General features: G+C 40.3%; 1 protein-coding gene across 1 annotated transcript; it reads left to right on the top strand.

The window, feature by feature from the left end:
• Positions 1 to 1,478: 1,478 nt before the first annotated feature.
• Mkp3 (Mitogen-activated protein kinase phosphatase 3) lies at positions 1,479 to 20,992 on the top strand. The gene is made up of 5 exons (XM_032434620.2): positions 1,479 to 2,641; positions 17,403 to 17,520; positions 17,744 to 17,945; positions 18,005 to 18,140; positions 18,207 to 20,992. The coding sequence occupies exons 1-5, from the start codon at positions 2,218 to 2,220 to the stop codon at positions 18,695 to 18,697; spliced, it is 1,371 nt and encodes a 456-aa protein (XP_032290511.1). The 5' UTR covers positions 1,479 to 2,217; the 3' UTR covers positions 18,698 to 20,992.
• Positions 20,993 to 21,389: the final 397 nt, after the last annotated feature.

The following is a 21,389-nucleotide window of genomic DNA, read 5'->3' on the forward strand; positions in this document are numbered from 1 at the left end:
TCAGGGTCACGGTTATAAATTTAAACATTCTGCCAGTCTCCAAAAACGACCCTGCTGGCGACCATGTCCTTGTGCACATTGTGTGCGTGTGTGTGTGAGAGAGAGTTTGCTGAATGTTTCAACTTCATTGATGAGTTTTGGGCGCAGCACAAGTTTTTTTTTTGTATTCCCATGCCGTCTGCCAGCCGCCCCGCGCTCAACATTAACGTAGTTGAGCTTCAGCTGCCCCCCACCCCATCCACCGTCTCCAACTATTGTTGCTCCAATGGCTTCGCATTCATAAGCGCTCACTGGAGTGTAGACTACATACATATGCATTGTATTTGCACATACTTTTGCACATAACTACCTAGCATACATAAATTGTTTCCATATAACATCCCAGCGAGCACACACACACACACACATACGTGCACACTCACCCGCACTGCATATTCAGAGTAATATATTAGGCAGCTAGTTTGCGCCGAACTCAATGAATCAACACACACATTCAACGCATACCAATGCACAAAAATATCAATGAACTTTACACAAACTTATGAGCGTGTGCTGTGCGCACATGCGAGGTTTCTGCTGCTGTTGTGGGAGAGTACGAGCAAGGTAAATGGAATGAGAGCGAGAGAGAGGCAGAGGCTGTAGGGTGAGCGAAGAGCAGAAGACAAATCACCAAAGAGGCAGGTTGGAAATTTGAAGAGGCTAAATTGAAAATGCCATAAAATTAACTAATAAATATAATTTAATTTGAAAAATATGAATATTTTATTTACTCAATTTGAAAAATCAATTAATAAACAATTTGGATCGCTTTCTCTTTGAATCAGCATATCACAAGCATCAACGCCAGGCAGATCCGATTTTCTAGCGAGCACATTGTGCAAACTCACCTTCTGTTACTCTCTTTTTCTCTCTCTGCTTTGTGTGTGTGTGTGGGTTCTGCCGCTGCAGTCGTCCGCTCACTTGTCGTGTTGCTGCCACAACAATGTTAACACAGCAGGAAATTTGAAATGACTTTTGTAATTAAATTTATTAATATAATTGTCAATTTTAAGTATAGGTTATAATATATTCCGTTAAAATGCAGCACTTGATGCATTTAACTACATTTAACTACATTCAATTTTTGTTTGTCATGTCGCATTCAGTAGGTTTTTTCGTACACGACATATCTGTTGTTGGGGCTTGGAGCGTTCAGAGTTCTTTTTAACAGACTCGACAAGTACACCCGCTTAACAGTTTGATAACAGCGCACGCTGAGCAAAACACCTCACTACAGAATTTGAGAAATCATTTGCACAACTTGAGATAACATGTGCGGCACAATGACCAACAAAATCGACCCGAGAGAGAGAGAGAGACAGAGAGATAACAGTAGAGGAGAGCTTAACAGGAGAGCAACAGATTCATAACATTTTGTGAGCTGTGTGTGTTTAACAGTCTGCTTGCTGCAATGGCCAACTGTAAACAATTTGTTCGTTTATTTTTTCATTCCTTCAGCGTATCTGTATCTTGTCGCTTGTAGCCCGCTCGTACGGTCTTCGGTGTTCGGTCAGTGCGCGTTTTTTAGGCTCTGTTTATTTCATTTGCTCAACACTCAACTTCGACATACACATACAGTTACAGCGATATATTCACGGTAGTGATTTGGCGGGCTTGTGTGCGTGCGAATGGGGGCCTACAACAAAACATAAAAAAGAATTGAAGTGCGATACAAAAGCGCAAAAAACACACAGTGTAAATAAAATTTCAAGCAACTAAAGCCAAATGAGGAAAACAAATTTAAACAAATGCAATTTTAGTATTAACAAACGCTTTTAGTAGAAACAGCAGAAAAGCGCTTGGGAAATTCTACACAAAACGTAGCTGGAAAAAGATTTCATTGTAAAAAATTGAAATTGTGTTGCGCTGCTTGCGTGCGTCTGCATGTGTGCGTGTGTGTGTGTGTGTTTTTTTTTGTGAGAACGAGAAGCACAACACAAAAAGGAAAGCAGAAGCAGCAGAAATACAGAAAAATGTGCGCCAGGCAAATGAACCAACAACAGCAGCAGATGATGTAAACTTTGTTGTTGTTGTTGTAAGCCAAGCTGTAAAGTTGGTGAAAAACTTAACGACAAGGAGCAAAAACAAAAAAAAAAACTAGAAACGCTTTATTAAGAGCGTGTGTGTGTGTGTGTGTGTGAGCGAGCGAGTGAGTGCATTTGCCAAGAGCTTTTCAAGATGCCGGAAACGGAGTACGAGTGCTGCAGCAAAGAGTGGCTCCAATCGGAGCTGAGAGCCAACTGCGACGCCGCCAAGAAGCTGATCATACTCGACTGTCGCGGCTCTCAGGAGTACAGCGAGTCGCATATACGTAGCGCCGTTAACTTTAGCATACCCAGCATTATGCTGCGACGTCTTGCCGCTGGCAAGATCGATTTGCCCTCCACAATTAAATCGCAGGAGCTTAAGGAGCGCATCCAAACGGGCTACAAGCTGAGCCTCTTTATACTCTACAACGATGTGGGTGTGCCCCAGCAACAGCAGCAGCCCCCTCAGGATGTGGCCGGAGCATTTGCAATGTTCGGCAATGGAAACGATGCCACGATCAATGTGCTCCATCGCCGGCTCAAGCAGGACGGCTGTCGCGTGGTCTCGCTGCAGGGTAAGTTCCATAAATCAATCAAAACGAGCAGAGCGAAAAAAAAAACGAAAAAAAATCGCACTGCTAAATTCCTGAGCCTAGGCAAAAGTATTTCAGAAATTTACGCATACAAATACATGCTCGCAAATAAATATACACGAATGTGCGGCATTTTTAGCACGAAAAATAAGCGCACAATCAAAACAAAGTCTAAAAAAAAAACAAAAAAAAAATAAAACAATAATAAATAAATATATATATATAAAACAAATCATAATAATGCATAAAGCATGCCATAAATAAACATTTGCTCGGCTTTATGTATTATTATAAATGTTATTCTTAGTCGTCGCTACAGAAATAACAGGAAAGAATGTTGCAATCAGAGTCCACCTGACTGTGATATACCCTGGAAAGGCAATTCAACATCCACTTTGTTGACACTCAAACTGCGGGCATATATTTGCTATAGATTTATGGGATTTAACTAAAAGTATGCACAATAATCTAACGGTAAACATAGTATTCAAATGAAAAAGGAAAATGCGAAACTCTTAAATATTATATGTGAGAAGGAACTCGTCTATAAGGTGATAAGCGTAGCGCCGGGTTCTATAAATAGGCATAGACCGACAGACAGTCCGATGAGTCCCTCTCCCTCTCTCTCTCTCTCTATATATATAAATATATGGAAGTATATATAGTTTAGAATGATCTTGCAAATGGCACGTTAGAAATATTTTTGTGGCGCCTATTAAACGATTTGATGCTTTGAACTTGTTTGGGTGGCTGAGCTCTACGGCTGATACTTTGAATGATTTGCTAATGATTTGAGTAGATTATCGCGCATTGATTATATTCGTATTATTTATAGCTCAGGGTTCAGTTTGCGAACTTATTTCAATCGAATTAAATTGATTTATAAGGGAAATCTATTCAGATATTAAGATATCTCTACTCGATCTTAATTTAACACTTCAGCGGCTGCATGACTCTAGAGAAACCTCTACATGTGCTTGCGTATATATTGTATGCCTACACACATATAGATTTCGGAGGAATATATTATTATCTGACTAGTCTGTCTGTCTGTCTGTCTGTCTGTCTGTCTGTATGTCGTCTGACTCTGGCTTCATATTTATTTTTATCACTTCAATTTCCGTTCGCTTACAAGCGCCGAAATGTGCCATCCGTTGCCAGCTGTCTGTACACTGCCCCCCCTCACACCCCGCTAGACCAACACCCGACTGTTGTTAAAAAGCTTGCCGTAGCTGACGTACGCACGTTCCATTCAAAGTGTGCTAATATCGCAAATTGACAATAGGGCGTCAATAAATGGACCGGCTCTTGGTCGCCCTCATCGAAACTCCGGACACACGACTCCTGGCGGGCAGAAATGTTGCTTTCTGTTTATTCGTTTCATTTTGAAAAATTGGACAGACAGAAATTAGCATAACATAAGGTCATCCAGAGGCCGTGACGTCAGGCCCTGTTGCTGCGCCTACCTGTGCAGCATACGCAGGTAATTTTTAACGGCGTACAGCAACAGGGACAGCCAGACAAACAGCTCTATGTTTTACGACTGGAATTTCCTCGGGGCTTAGCAGAAAAACCCTCATATGACATTTTGTCAGGCGGCTAGCGGTGAAAATTCTGGCACCTTTGTCGTCCCTAAAAAGGATTTCTCAAGTGTGTCGCCCATTGTCGGGCTCTGCTAATGAACCCAGCCAAATAGTTGTAAATGGTAAATGAAATGTCTCTGAATGGTCCTCTGCTCTGCGAACAGCGGGCAGCTAATTCCATTTGTGCTGCCATTTTCATGCATTCACATTCTTGTGAATTGCCTTAGTTTTCAGTTTATTTCATGGCCAGCCCTGCATGTATCAGTTTTTGTTTTTCGTTCGATAAGCGATTTGTATTGTTAACCAACATTATTCCCGTTCAACGTTTCCATACCGTTCCCGTTTCCACTTGGCCCAGTCGAAAGTGGGGCTTATCTTATCGTGCGAGGGGGGGTTGGATCGCAACCGCAGTCGAATCCCCTTTTCTGTTCGTTGAATGCATATGCCAAATGCCATTTATTCCGGTAAATATGTATTGAAATGGAACCTGATTAAAATATCAGTTGGATATAGGCGTCAATGTATTGATTGTGATACGGAAACAAAGGAACTCAACTCAACTCAACGTATAGGGACCTTAAATAGGGAAATTTGTTCTAATTGCCCAACGACAATTGTATACTCTTTACACAACTCATAGGCCAAGTTGGCAAACTGTTAAACCGCCCTGTGTTTACCGTGCGGCGGCAACAAAGCGATTCAACAGTTTCCCTTGCAGCTCATGCCGCTAATTAACCTTGAAATTCAATTAAAACGGGCAATTATGCGGCTCTGTACTGTCTCTCTCTCTATCTCGCTCTCGCCCTTTGACAGGATTGTGTGCAAGCCAACTTCATTATGACAGCCGGATGCACTAAGCATAGATGCAGCTGATGCGAAATTCATTTTAATTAAATGCCACTTTGTATGCATTTCTCAGAATTAAAACAATTAAGATGGGGGCCAAGTGTCACAGTTATGCGAAAGAGAGCCGATGCTTGAGTGGGAGAGAGAGAGAGAGCGAGAGAGAGCAATTGCACACAACCAGCACTTGTCAAGTTTCGTAAACTAAGCGCTTCCGTTGCATGAAATTTAATTCAATTATATTTAGCAAAGTTTCAAACCCAACAATCAGTAGCATTTACGCTCCTTGACTCTTAAGCGCTCTCTCACTTGCGTTTGTACTCTCTCCCGTTCTCCCTATGTTAGCCCTAGAGCACGTAAAGTCAACGAACGATGCGTTGCGGTCGGTCTCTGCAGCCGCCGACGCTGACGCTGACGCAGCCGCCGTCGCCGTCGCCGCCGCCGCTTTTATTGGGGAGTTGGAAGTTGAGTTAAAATTATAGACAGCAGCGGCGTCGGAGAACTTGTCTGACTCTTCTTCTTTCATTTTTATAGCCAGGCGGATACAAAGCTGCTCCACTGTTCAGAGTCTGCCTAGTCTGTCCGTCTGCTTGTCTGCCCGTCTGCGACGACTTCTCTCTGCAGCGTCGACCCTTTTATAGAAATTGAACTCGGCTGCTGCGCATGCGCAGCGACGTCGCGTCGTCGCCATAAAAACAACTCTGTGGTATGCATTTCCACGCGTCGTCGTCGTCGCCGCCGCCGCCGCCGCCGCCGCATTCGCATTTTCCCCAACAAGCTCTCCAATGCATATACATATGCATGTATGTATATAGGTATGTACATGTATATGTGTACACACACATGCACGCATCGATATGTATGTATGTATTTCTCAGCTTGCGGCTCATTGGAGAGTTGTTTGCCTCATTTGTGGACAAGTTGCTTTAATTTTGTTTTTGGGCCTAAGCAATTTTCACAAGTTTTCTACTAGTGGCGCGTTTTCTTGCTTTCCACACACAACACACGTGGCATTTGACAGCCCAGCAATACATACAGCCTCCCGCACACACACACACACATACACGCACACACATACACACATACACGCACACACATACACACTCTCTCCCACGATCGTATTCGTATTTGTATTTGTATTTCCAAGGCCGTCGCTTGCCTCATTACAATTTGATGATAGTTCATCAGAAGAAGCTGCACACGTCTCCCCTTGCCCGTTCCCTCGTCCTCGTTCCCGTCGTTGCCCCTCCCTTAAGCTGCCACAACAGCTTTCAACTGGTCTGCCTTCACCGAAAAACGTAAAATTGCCAGCAAAGCAGATGCCTTTGGCGTTGGCTCATGTTGCTGCTGGGGCTTTGGGGCTGCGAACTTGCAGCAGGCAGCTACATACACGTACGTACATACGTATTCACACATACATAACCTAAAAGTCGCTGGTAAAAATTAAAATTTGTTGCACTGTGTACTGAAAGAGATAGAACCCACGGTCAATTGGTGTAACAGCGAAAAGTCTCCAATGTAGAAAAATAAATAACAGTTATGCGATATCTGAGTAAAACTTACGCACATTAAGTCGCATTTAATATGCACAGGAAAAAAAGTCTTATACTGTTTTTTTTTTATTATTGATTTTTTTTGCCTCATTCTTCACTTCCACAAAACATAACAATCAAATATAGGTGACAATAAAGTTGCCAAAAGTAAAGAAGAAAAAGAAAAGCTCTTGATTTTGGACACTGTGCGCCGCTTTTTTTTTTTTGTCGTTTTGTGTTGACACTAAAACACAAACAATAACAGCAGCAACAACCACAAAATAACTGCCCACATGCAAAATGGACGTGAGCGTGTCCAGATGCAGACAAACAGACGGACGGACGGACGGACGGAACGACACACAGCATCTCTACGTTGGCGTCTTATTAAGCAATCACACACACACACACACACACATGGCCGGCAAGCACTCGAAAAAACATTTGACAACGTTTTGGAGACACGTTGGACAGCTGGAACGGTGGAACAGTTGGTTGGGTTTGTTGGTCTGTTGGTCGAATTGGAGTCGGCCTACGGCCTGCTCGAAGACAAGAGACAAACATTTTTCTTGTTGTTGTTGACGCCGGATTTGGGTCAAAGTTTGTGTGGGTTTTAATTAAGCAGCCGCCTAACGGCGAGACCCACATTGACTCTCTGTCTTGAGCCACCTGCGATGGCGGAGGCTGAGCTCAACACACACACACACACACACACATACACAGCGCAAATATGTGCAAAAATTGATGATCGACAACAACAACAACAAAGATGGTAAAGACGACAAGCGACTTCCGGTCAAAGCGTTGCGAGGGCGTTTCGTGGGTATTTTGTGCTGCATACCTCGGCGTTCCTCACATGAATTCAACGGAAGTTTTCAGGGCGTGTGTTGCACAAAACATAAACCGAAAAGCGCAGAGACTGGAAAGAGTCAAAGAGTCGAAGAATCAGTGGCGCATTGCGAAATACAAACGATGACGACGACGACGTCGACGTCGGCGCAAACGTCTTATACCCCACTCCCTTTACCAAACTCCTGCTTGCCTTGGCGGGGGAGCTGGACGCGTAAATTGTTGTATTCTTGGAATTAGCAAACAACAAAAACATCAAACAGCGACAAAGCAGAAAAAAAAAGAAGAAAAGAAGACAACGATTGAATTTTTTTGCTTTGATTCCGTGGGGCGTAAAAGGAACAAGAAATATGCACACACACATACAACCAGACATACATACACACATACATAAGTAAAGGCGGCATCGAAATGAAATGGAGCTAAAAGCTGCTGTCGACGTCGTCGTCGACGTCCGCATTGCGCGCCTGCTTGCATAAATCTACAGTAATAGCAACAACAACAACAACAACAACAACGACAACATGAACGCATTTCATCAAAGTGCAAATTAGCAGCGTATTCCAAACGAGACAGCAGCGGCAGCAGCTACCAGAAGAAGCAGACAAACGGACAACAAGCGAGAAGAACGGGCAAGGAGACAGAGTGAACGCAAGAGAGAACCAGCACCCGACAATAATTCTGTTTGTCAGTTTCCTATGCATGTGTGCATGTGTGCATGTGTGTGACTGGGAGGTTCATGTCTTCGCTTTAGGCGAGCGGCGAATGCAGTTTTGAGCTATTGTTGTTATGCGCTGCATAAAATGAATGAAGCAAAAGGCTAGCTTTGTGTACTGGGTGAGAATGTAACGGGAATTCAAGTGGGAGAGAGCTGCAAACGTAAAATTGCCTTCAGTTTATTGAAGCGCTTAAATCTGTAGACCAAAGAAAATAAAGTCTTTAGCCAAAAGGCGGCATTTATTTCATTTGCTAACAATCTGCCCAAATTGAATCATTTCAATAATTGGAAATTCAATAACGCAATTGATATTTTCTTCGTTTGTGTATTTTAATATTTTACCGTTACATTCTCTTGTCCAATTGCTTCAATATTGCTCATAAATTCAGCTTGACGTACTTTGTAGCTTTGAGCTTTTGCAGGATCTTTGCTGCATATACGTTTTTCCGTTTTTCCCGCTTTCATGTTTTTCATCTTTCTCGCATGCAATATTCATAAATGCCAGCCCTGCCCTGGCTAGCCCCCGACCCCTACCTCCCACCTGTATTTTACGCCATTTCATTTCGAAATGGAATTCTGAGCACGTTGCCCATTGGCGGCGCATTCTGATTAACTGATAGGGCGCTCTTCTTCTTGTTGTTGTTGTTGTTGCCAGGTCTTTTGTTATGTATTGACCATTGTCCTGCTTTAGCTGTAAACAATACAACTTTGTTACCCAGCACTTGGTGTAATAACAGGGTATATATTCCACTTTTTTTTTTTTAAATTATAATTGAAGTTTACTTAAGATATGTCTTTGCGCTTTCATATTAACTAGAAATTAGCTAGGAACACATATTATGGAGTTGTAGCATAACTGGGGCACACAGAGGATATCTCGTAGTCGATCAGCAACCACTTGTTACGTATTTGCTTCTTGCGCGTGGCGCTCTCTCCCAAGGAAGTGTTCAACTGCGTCCAGTGCAAACAGAAAATCAATAAATTTGTAACCAAATGCAACTCCAACTCTATCAGTCTGTCTCTTTCTAACTTGCGTGCTGCACTTGTTGCATGCCCCGGGCGGAGAGTAAATTCATTTGAGTGTCCTAACACAGCGGCAGCAACAGGAAGCTGCACATTAAACTTGACCCCATTTTTGCGAAACTTCCAGACCAAACGGGAGGAAGTTCCCCAACTTCCCTCCAACAGCCGAAAATACTCTCAAAAGTTTGCAGATACGGATTTACAGCTGTAGATACAATTACAGTTTCAGCTACAGTTACAGATACAGATACAGTTACAGTTACAGATACAGATACAGATATAAAGATACTGTAATTTCTCTCACAGATGGGAGCGCAGTTCCAATTATACCTGCGTTCTCTGCTCTTCTCTCCACGCTTTGATGTAATTTTGGGAGCTACTGTAAAATCGTTAGTGTATGTATGTGTGTGTGTGAGGGTGTCTGTCTGTGTGTGTGCGTACTTGTGGGTGTTTTGGGGTTAGATTCGACAAACAACGTTGCCAAATTTCATAAATTGCGTAGCCTAGCCAAATTATACATAATTAATTATTAATGTGCGGCAGCTTCTAGGAGGCAAACAAATAACGGATCTCTCCGGATACTTGGCTAATACCTTGAAATTTATTTATAGCTGGCCTAGAGAACGGGCAGGACTTACGTTTAGTCTGAGAGCCTCTGCGTATTTACATTTTGATTGAATGGCTTAAGCAGTTTGATATTTTACCAGGACAGCGACAAATTTGATTAAAAAAATGTATTTTTAATGGATTGTCTTTCGGTTAACTTACCTTTTTTATTTTTTTTTTAATGTAATTGATTATTTTGTGTGCCTTGAAGACAGACATTTAAAATTCGCAACAAGTTAAAGCTTGAAAGCAGTAGCAAATTATATTACGTATACGTGATATAAGATTGCAAGTAAATGAAACTACGTATACGTAATATAAGGTTCGCAAGTAAATGGAACTACGATAAATCTTATGCTTCTTCTTCTTCGCAAGAAGTATATTCAAGATGCAACCGCTGCATGCGTCGCCTCTCTCGCCGCTTCTCACACTCGCTTGCGCGGCTGTCGATTAGCATGTGCAACAATGTAGAACGACCGCCTGGCTACTTAGTTAAGCCGACTGACTAAAATCGCGCTGCTCAGCTGCCACTTGTCGGCTTTTAATGCGGAAGCCGTCGTTGCAGCTACAGAATAGCTAAAAATTATGTCGCCCATCCGCTTAGTAGTTGCTCCCCCCCCCCCCCCCCCCCACCGCCATTTCAGTTGAATTCCCGCGCAAACTTGCTGTGCAAATTGCATCAAATTGACTAAAAATGTGGCAACGTATTCAATTCAATGCATGAATGGAATGGAAATGGAATGAAAAAAGAATAGAAACGATATGAAAGAATCAACCGAGTCAAAAGCAAATAAAGGGTATGCTCGGCTTGTATACATATGAAGTAGCTATGTCTTGTCTAAGATATGTTATCTCTGCATATTCAAAAAGTTAATAATATTTAAATTTTATTAAAGAATATGGCAATACGGTCTTTGAGTGGCATGAGTAAAGCTCTCCTCCTTTTGTGTGCCGCCTAGAGTATCTGGCAGTCGCGTTAGTCAAGTTCTGGCTTGCTCTATTACAGCTATGCATTTATTTTGTAACTCTGTGTCCGTGTGTGTGTGCAAGTCTTGTTTTCAATGCGAAATTTCTGTTTAACAAATAGTTAGTTTGCGTGCTAAGCGGCGACTGTCTCTATGTACGTACACATGCAGCTCTCTTTCGCTCTTGCGCTCGTTCTCTGTCTTGCTATTTCCGTTTCGTTTTTTCATTCTTTCGCCATTGCGCATAGTTTTTCTACTTTCGTGGCGCATTCATTCATAAAAGCATTTGGCATTTTGGGCGCCCAAGCTTGAAGGCAAGCGGCTTATGTAAAAGCAAACTCTTTCTTTCATTTTTGCAATTTATTTTGCGCGCTTCTGTGTGTGTGGGTGAGTGCTTGTATGCGAGTGTGTGTGTGTGTGTGTGTGTGAGTTTGTATAACAGGTGCACACGCCCCAAAGTCCAATAACTGCAGCAGCAGCATAAATAGCTGTGAGCCGGTTCTTGTCTATGCTAAAATTTTACTCAGCTCAGAGCTCAACTCTCCGCTCTCCGCTCTTAGCTCTTCTTATTGTCCCCGCGCCTCTCTTCTCAACTTTCCATACAAAATATTTAATGCGCGTGGGCGTTGGTTTACTTAGAATTTTGGTTTATTGTTGTTGTTGTTGTTGTTGTTGTTGTTGTTGTTGCATTCGTTTTAAGCTACGTTCAGTTTTGGTTTTATGGCCGTAGGTGGTTTTAGCGGCTGTGGCTGTTCTCTTTGTTGTTGCTCTGCCGTCCGCGTGGGCGACGCTCTTGTCGGCAGCTGCCGCCGCAAGCTGCTGTTGTAACTGCGTTGTCGACGTCAAGTGCTCAACCGCTGCACAGTGGGGCAAGACCATAACAAACCAATATTAATACTGTATAATTCTTTGAGATGTGCTAGAAATGTATAAGATATATGTGTAATAAAATGCATTAAAAATTCCAGGTAAAACTACACAAAAGCACAAATGTATAGAAGCCCAATGACTAAGAGGCATATTTTAAAATGTAGAAATCGCAAAACTGAAATAGCTGCAAGTCAATTAAAATTCACATTTTAATTTAACCTATTTGCATTTTAGCGTTCTTCAATGTTCTAAATTATGCATGCAAAATTGAGTTTTGTTTATTTGTTATGATTTAGATGCACACACTTCTGGTATAATAACAGGCACGCACTATGAATTTCGCTAAATAAATTTCAAATAACATTTCGAATGGGTTTTAGCTGTGAATTTCATGTGCTTGTCCTGGCGATTTGTGTGGCATGTTTGGCATTTTCGTACATAACAAGGAGAGGGGAATTGAATATGTATTACGCATACGCCATGTGTGTGGCCATGTTATTTTTTTGTGCTCCGTCTTCCGTCTATGCGCTCACACATCATCAGCACTCCTCCCTCACCCCGCCCTCGTCCATGGCTCATCTACCATTTTAGAAATGCAATCATGTGTTGCACAATAGCTGCGACGGACGCGTACTATAAATACATATGCGTATGCATACATACATATATCTAGCAGTATATAACTGGGTATATAGCACGTCTGGCTCCCAGCTCCATGAATGAAAAGACAACGACGACGGCGACGAGAACATCGCCTGCAGTTCAATGCTATTTGTCAATGAGTCAGAGTCAGACGGAATGGCAGGCATTATATATACTTAAAATAAAAAAAAAAAAAAAAACAACCCCACACAGATGCACATGTGTTTGTTGTATTTGTGTTCGCATTACGAAAGCAATACAATAAACACTGAAAACAAAATGAATCAAAATATAAAAAGTAACAAAAAAAAAAAACATCCAACCCGACATGGCCCCATTTTGTTTACATTTCCACAGACGCCCCAAATTTTCCAGTTTTGGCTACGCTTATTTTTGGAGCAACATTTTTTAGCTTCCCGCATAAACAAAGTGCAAACGGAAAACGTTGGGGAGGCAAGAATAACAACAACAAAAAAGTTGTAGAAAAAAGAAGAGAACAAACAATATACTGGCCGGGGGAAAATGAAAGCGTGTGCCAGCTAAAAGGCAAAAATATTAATGACTACCACTTCCGCTTTTGATGAGAAATTATTTAATGCATTGCTCAAGATTCTTATTGGGTTGAGTTTGCTTTTTGACTCAAAAGTTGTTTAGTTTCCAGTTCTTTCTGGGTTTTGCTTTTCTTTTCATTTGGCCGCATGTGAAAATAATGTCATGAGAAATTGCCATTAAGCAAAGCGCCCAAAAAGCTTCTTTACGCCCACTGCAAAAAGGCAAGTTGATTGATTTCAACATGATTGATTGACCACGAGCCACAGCCCAAGCCCACATGTCTATGGAAAATGTCAGGCTTCTGGCTTCTGCAACTCCTTGAGCATCTACTGGTGCCTGCTTAGACGGTTCCTAAGTTTCCAATTTCAAAAGTAAACGCTGGTCTGTAAGGTTTTTACCGCGTCTCTGTTCAAGGCGTAGTAGTTAAGTTTATCTTTCTCTTCACTTCCTGTAAATTGCACTTTCTCTTTAGATTTCCTGACAAAAAATTAGACAAGTTACATTTATTTGCTTAATTAAATGCATGAAAATCGTATAGAAAGGCGATTTTATATCTCCTTTGCATTCTCACTCTATCGAGCTCTCTCTCTCTCCCTCTCTTACCCTTCTATGCGATTCTCATAAGCTTAGTAATTGAAAGTTTAGCGAATTGTCTTTCTAACACTTGTTCTCCTTTGCTTTGTATATCTAGCTCTTCTCTCTAAACGCTTTTCATTTCCTCACAATAAAATTCTACAAGTGCAGCTATATTGCCTTATTTGACTACATGTCAAGCGCTTAAAAATGTGATTTTATGTATCTGTGCATTCTAACTCGCTTACTTCCTCTATTGCCTTTCTATGCGATTTTCATGATTTCGTATACCCAAGGCAGCGCCATTTTCGAACGTTTACTGTAACCGAAAACAACTGTTGCGAATAGCTCAAAGGTCGTCATCTCTTATCGCACTCTGCAATTGTCTCTACAGCCAACCATTCATATCATTTGTCTAAATTCATAATGTATGTGCGTATGTCTGTCTGTCTGTCTGTCTGTCTGTCTGTATCTGTGGTTATCAAATCCACCACACCTGTGCCATTATTGCCTTAAAGTATTGCTACAAATGTGAGTGTGTGTGTGTGTGTGTTGTGCACACACCATATATGCACATTTGTGTGTGTGTGTTGGGTTCTCTGTATTGTTTCATTGATGAGTTCACACAATAATCGCAACAACAATAACACTGACAAGAATCGCGTACAGTGGAAACGACCTTCAAAACGTGAAAAATGTAAACTTAAAATAAAAAAAAAAAAAAAAACAAATACAGAGACAAATAACAAAAAGAAAACGAAAACAATAAAAAAACAAGAAGAAAAAAAAAGGCAGCAACAAATGACACTAACAATTTGTGAGCCGAGCGAGAAGCGCAAACTACTTCAAATACATACATATCGCCTATTTATTGTCATTCCTATTGTGGTCTTTAAAACCGGATTTGTGCTAAAGCTTTGGCCGCGGTCAGCCAAGCTTACAACTCCCTCTATGAGACACCTGGTTCCCCACACACTCACACACTCGCACACACTCGGAACACCCACCCATGGCGAATGAGTTTGGGCTTTGGAATATTTGCAGCCACCGCCCACGGGATGTGCTTGTCATGCTAAGCGCAATATTTGGATTATTTATTTATTAAGGCAATAACAACAAAGCCGAAATAACATTATAAATAATACATGCAAGTTTTTACAACTGCCGCAAAAAGTCGTCGCATTTGTTCGCTTCAATACCCTGTATGCAACATATGCGTGGAGCAGGGCATGCATGCCTGAGACCCAAAATGAATAATAACTTTGAATTGAATAGGATTTATGCGTGGCATTACACATCCGATTACAGGGTATCTTAGTTTTATCTGTTTCTGTGGGTTAACTTTTCCATTCATTGTTTTTGCCACAATTGCCATTGTCGCTTATTTGTTTGTTTGTTTGTTTATAATTTTATCGTTTTTATATTTTTAAATTATATTTTATATTGTCTTCTTGCCTGGCTTATCTATTGCCTCTATTTGCCTGCGATGTGAGCGTGAGTTATAAAATAAATACATAATTTAACAAAGTGAACGAAAACATTTTTACCATTTTCGTACCGACTACGCAATGCCCTGTAAACTGTTGTTGAGAGTTGAGACTGTAAAAAATGTATCTGGTTCGTTCGGTTTCCAAAAGTAGAACTTAAGATAGGAAAGACTTTCATTCAGATTGTAATATATATTTCTTTTAATATCTTTTCGATATGTTTTTTTTTTTTTTGTTATAAATTTCTTTCGGAAGAGTTTGCAATTGTTGCGTAGATCCCAGACAAACACTTGTGCACAGGGTATTAAAACGTGAGTTAAGTAACTTTTAGCTCAGTTTGCCGCTGCTTTAACTTGAGATACAGAAACGCACACACAGATACACACACACGCCCACGTAATCATTGGAGCTGTGTATTCATTCCATTCACATTTACCTAGTTATTACTCCCCAATGCCGCCATTCCCCTGCCCATGAGAGCGGAAATGACGTAGGCGAGCTTCTGTCGCGCAAACACAGTTAGACAAGCGGTCGACTTGGTTTCCAGCTTGGCTGTGGCTGGGCTTCGTTTCGGACTACCCTTATGCGGGGCTAGGCTAGCTAACACATGTGTACAATTTGGGAGCTAGGCTAATTAATTTGCCGCACAATTGGCTCTGCGGTTGGGTTGCGCCCTCATCCCAGGCGGATGACGCACTGCACTCAAAGTGTGCCCTTTAGTGGAACGCCAATCCGTCGAACCGTGCCACCGGACACGTACGTCCGTCCGCTCGTCCGTCCGTCCGTCCGTTCGTTTTGACTCTCATGGAGCAAAACAGGAAGCGCAACACGCGCAAAAATTATGGCAAACAGCAAAACAACAAAGCGAAGAAACAATTGAATATCAAATAAATTTCTATTTATAAAATTTCTATTGTCAGCACATATTTTATGTGGAGTGGTCACAACATGTGTGCAGAAAGCACTCAACACGGCCAAACTGAAATATGGCAACGACATGCAAGTCGGCCAAGCAAACAACTGAATGCCCTTACCAAGACCAAACATTCTGATAACATTTCGATCGCATTTCAACCTGTCGAACCTTTGAAGTTTGACTTCTGACATAAATATTTTGGATTTTTAATGGAGTTAATTGAGTTCAGCTGAGTAAATAAAAATTAAATAATTCACTTTTTAATAAAAGAGATGGTTTATACGATACGATAGATATAGATATAGATATAGATATAGATATAGATATAGATATAGATATAGATATAGATATAGATATAGATATAGATATAGATATAGATATAGATATAGATATAGATATAGATATAGATATAGATATAGATATAGATATAGATATAGATATAGATATAGATATAGATATAGATATAGATATAGATATAGATATAGATATAGATATAGATATAGATATAGCTATAGATATAGTTTCGAAGTTATAAAAGTATTTTTTGAATAGACAGATAAGTTCTATGTTCACTTAAATTATCTACAAAATCATATCAAATCAAAGATCTAAGATCTATATCATAAAGCTTACATAGAAACAAGCATTTGGATATGAATCCATAAAAGCACATTAATGCGATATGTTTACAAGGGTATTTCAGCTTCGGCTTGGCGTGGCTTATGTTTTGCTATTTGCAACGGAAATTGCTATGAAATGCAGTTTTGAGTTTTGTCATGGCTCCGACCCGCCTGGAGCCGCAACTTGAAGTACTTTGGACATATTTGTGCGGGTGCCCGTGCCCTTTACGGCCCGGGCTCTCCTTCTTTCTCCTTTGGACCCGCATGTTTGGGCTATTTTTAAAGGCAACGCGGGCTACTTGATAGCGTATACAGCCCGTTGGCCCATTGGCTGATAGCTTTGTGGTTGTTATTTGCTGTGGCTTCTCTGCTGGTGCTCAATTTCAAATGCGGAATCGCATTTATAATGCGCCAAGTAGGAAATTGTAAGCTTCCGTTTTGTGTTATGACAATTCGCAGTCATCATATTGTGGCCTGCAAGCTCATGCATAAATATAGAAAGAGCATTTCCGTTTTGCCGCGATTTTCCTTTGCGTCGCGTCGCTTTGCGTCTCGTATGGCAGCCACTTCCGTTTCTAATTGGAATAAAAACAACGACGCCGACGACGACGACGACGACGCCCAATGAAAGTCGTATTTTATGAATGAGCCACTCGAACTGCAAGAATTTCACGCACGCTTCAGCGCGCCGGCAGATGGGTCTAGTATTTGGTGTGGCAAAGGGGCAGATCTGAGGCACAATAGGTGTTGTCTTACCTTGCCTGCCCATCGACCAAAAGGACACACTTGGCTAAGCATAACGAAATATTTTTTAAGCGTACAAAAGCCAAACAAAACACGACACAAACGTTGCGCATAGTTCAAAAGCATACTAAAGTTGTTGCCATTTGTATCTGTATCTAAATTTTGCATATGTATCTAAAGTTTTATATTTATGTTTCTCTCTCTTTCACTTTGGTTTCAGATGGTTTCTCCAGTTTTCGCCAAGCATTTCCGGAGTGGTGTGAGGATGATAACCAGGCGCACAACAAAGAAATGGAATCTAGTCGCAATGCACAGGCCGATCAACTGATGGGTCTTAGGTAAGTTTCAACTAGAGAATGGGCTAGATATCATTTGCATTTGCATCATTTATTATTCTGGCCATAAACATATCCTAAACAATGTTTAATGATACAAACAATATTCATTAAATAAAGGTTTAAAATCGCCCTTCTCTGCGATTCTCAACAGTTCAAGCAATGCCTATGTAGCAAGTGGTACAGAAGAGAAACTAACTAATAATAAACTTGAAATTGTTTTCAGATCGCTACGCATTTCCACGCCACATTCCGATTCGGCGTGCAGCAGCTCGGCCGAATCCTCGGACTGTGAGAGCACCACACATCATCATCATCATCACCATCATAATTTCAATGAAGCGCCCGTGGAGATAATACCCGGTCTCTTTCTAGGCAATGCCTCCCACAGCTGCGATTCGAATGCTTTGCAAAAGTACAATATTAAGGTAGGTTCACCAAATTTCATCAGCTCTAACATTTTAAGTAATTTTGATTTGCGTTTCAGTACGTGTTGAATGTGACACCAGATTTGCCGAATGAGTTTGAGGAATCGGGCATTATCAAGTATCTGCAAATACCCATAACCGATCACTATTCCCAGGATCTGGCCATGCATTTTCCAGCTGCCATACATTTTATAGGTGCGTACATAAATATGCATAAATTTTATGATTTGCTTATGCATATGATTCCCAACTTGTTTACAGAGGAAGCGCGCTCTGCTAATTCGGCGGTGCTGGTCCACTGCCTGGCGGGTGTCTCACGCTCCGTAACGGTGACGCTCGCCTATTTGATGCACACGAGGGCGCTCAGTCTGAACGATGCCTTCATGCTGGTTCGCGCCCGCAAGCCGGACGTCTCGCCGAATTTCCATTTCATGCAGCAGCTGCAGTCCTTTGAGAGCCAGCTCCGTCTGAGTCCCTGCGATGGCCAGGCCATGGATGAGGGCGGCAGCGTCAATATCATTGGACCAACCGCTGGCTGCTCTTCGGCCACGGCGCTGACTGCCAATCCCAGCCTGGTTGCACGCTGCGGTCGTGGCTCAAAGTTCTCATGCAATTGCATTGCACCCGACTGCAAGTGCATGCAAACGGGTGGCTTTATAGCCGCGCATCTGGCCAAGGCGACCGGCGTCTCGCCCGATTCGGGCATTGAGTTCGATCGCTGGACGCCATCGTCGGATACGGGTCTCAAATGAGATCAGTGTGTGGGAAAGAGTTTTGTTCTGCCGCCCAGTCAATGTCAGGATTCAACAACAACAGCATTTGCGGTGGCGGCCAGCTCGCCGCCACCCATGGCCCTGACATCCAGCAATGCGGACAACATGTCACCAGCCAGCACCACCAGTTCATCCACCTCGACTACAACCACAGCCGAGGCTGTTTCAGTTGTTGAGCTGGTGCCTGCCAGCGCTGTGGATTCCAACAGCGAGTAGCCGTAGTTTCTGGATGCGGACAAGTAGAAGCAAAACTCATTTTCCTACTTTGGTTGTCGAATACACACAGACCTAATAAACAAAAGAAACACACACACTTATCTATGAAAAATAAAATATAATATAATTATAATAATAATAATATATAATTTCTAGTTAATTTTGTAAGTCTAACAAAAAAGAAAAACAGAAAGAAAGAAAACAAAACAAATACAAAAATGTTGAAAAGCTACAAAAATATGAAGAAAACGAAAAGATTTGAAAATCATTCACACTAAAAGAACATATATAAAATATATTTATATATAATGTATACATACTTATAAATATATAAAAAAAAAACCTTATGTACATGTTTGTATTTAACTCGTAAGCCAAGTCAAAACAAGTTGAATATAAAAGAAAAAAAAATAACTTAATCATAATAAAAAGAAAAACACGAAACGCGTTATTTATAAAGTTTAAACTTAAACAACAACAAAAATCTGTTTTTATGCGCATGGCTTTTTTTTTAATTTTACTAAAACCAACGTTTATAAATTACATAAATGTATAATTGTTATATACACGTAAATAAGAATACAATTTATAAAATATATTCTCTAATACAAATACGGGAAGCCAGTTTGAATGTTACAAAAAAAAAAAAAACAAACATTTGAATTTGGCAATGAATCGAAAAACTGCAAGCAAAAAATTAAACACTAAAATGAGAAATAAACTAAAAAGAAAACAAATATTTTTTTTTGCTAAAAGCAACAAATACCAACAACAGCAATAAAAAAATAATAGCAGCAACTTATTGTTGTTGGGCTTGGTTATTTTTGCTAAGGTTTTAGAGGCGGGATTTGGCAGCCCTCCAACCAAAAAATAAAATTAACCGAATTAAAATAAGCTAGTTTTGAACTAGTTTTTAAGTGTTTTTAAACAAAACAACAAATTGAAAATGATATTCTAAATACGCTGAAATGTGCAAAAGTCGAAGAACGAACTCAGAAGTCGCAAGGCAAAGGATTCTTATGTGCATGAACTATATGCTAGCTATATATATGCCTATATAGCTAGTTATATGCAGTCTGGCAATGTTGGTACAAAATATGATCAGGTGGCGTCAACGCGAAGAACGGTTTACAAACATAATCCATAACATAAATAAATATTTATATATTACGAACAATAAATATACACAAAGAAAAGAAAAAGATGGAAAAGAAAAAAAAAAGAAACAGAAGTATTTCGAGTAAAAAGGCTGTGCGCAAAATATAAAACAAGACACAACACATATAAAATATATATGCGATTTTAAAGGAAACAAATCCATTAAACTAAATGCAAATGAAACGAACAACTTTTTGCATATATGACAAAAGATAGAGAATACAACTAAAGTTCGGCCTATGCCGAGGCAGGTTTTTGTTACGTATAATTGGGTAATTGAAATTGAAACGATTGCGTACATGTTTGAAATGCCGAAAGAAACGTAAGAAATACGATGTTTGTACAGAATTTCTTAAAATTAAAATGCGCATCAATTGGCAAAAGAAAAAATAAAATGTAAAGTATTGGTAAGTTTGAGAATCTGGCGAGCTAGAAACACCTCGAATCTGTTAGAGTTAATTCGCTGGCAGGCTTTTATGTCTTTTATGTTAAAGAGCTGTTAAATTGCTAACAGAGCAAAGACAAGGCATTATATGAAATACAGTTTGATTGTAAAAGAACTATTTGAATTATACTATTGATTGTATGCTGGAGATCTATAGATCTGTAGATCTATATTCACTTGGCAGATTCCTTAAAAAGTTCATGACAAAACAGGCTGATATTTAAATTAAAGAAAGTGAAGTCCTTAAATGGAGCTTGTAAAGGCAGCTAAAACGGAAAGAGTTCCTCCACTGTAAGTTGAAAGAGTGCACATAGTTTGCCGTATATAGCATACGATATTGGGACATAAACCAATTTAATAATGAAATTTGCAATAATTTTTAAGCGCAATCCAAGCCATTTAATTGTTGAATGCCTCAGTCAGTAAATAAATAACAAAAAAAAAAAAAAAAACAATGGCAAAAGAAAAACCTTAAACAATTTTAAAAATACATTTTAAAGTCCCAAAAGGATATTTTCGTGTGTCGACAATTTTGCAAAGTTAATAATTATTGATAAATATAATTAAATGTTTGCTGATTTAAACGGCACTCACGATAAATAAATACAAATATTAAAAAAAAATAAAAAAAATGATATATGCGACAAACATATAAAATCGAAATTGGCTGCCAGGCAGCGCGTTTGTTAATGAGTCCTCCAAAAGTTTGAGGACTTTTACAGCTGAGCGAGAGTTAGTTTTTAAAGTTATAAAAACACACACAATTTTACATATTGTACATCTGAGTGTTGAATTTTTCATCAATGTTTAGTATTTTGCGACAGTGCCAACATTTTAAAACAAATAACTATA

This window comes from Drosophila virilis, chromosome 3, assembly GCF_030788295.1.
Source record: "Drosophila virilis strain 15010-1051.87 chromosome 3, Dvir_AGI_RSII-ME, whole genome shotgun sequence".
NCBI classification, from domain to species: domain Eukaryota; kingdom Metazoa; phylum Arthropoda; class Insecta; order Diptera; family Drosophilidae; genus Drosophila; species Drosophila virilis.

Excerpts from the sequence above, each read along its gene's own strand:
- Mkp3 (XM_032434620.2), top strand. The coding sequence starts at position 2,218 with ATGCCGGAAACGGAGTACGAGTGCTGCAGCAAAGAGTGGCTCCAATCG. Across the intron at positions 17,521-17,743 it reads GATCAACTGATGGGTCTTAG|ATCGCTACGCATTTCCACGC; the intron begins GTAAGTTTCAAC and ends AATTGTTTTCAG. Across the intron at positions 18,141-18,206 it reads AGCTGCCATACATTTTATAG|AGGAAGCGCGCTCTGCTAAT; the intron begins GTGCGTACATAA and ends ACTTGTTTACAG.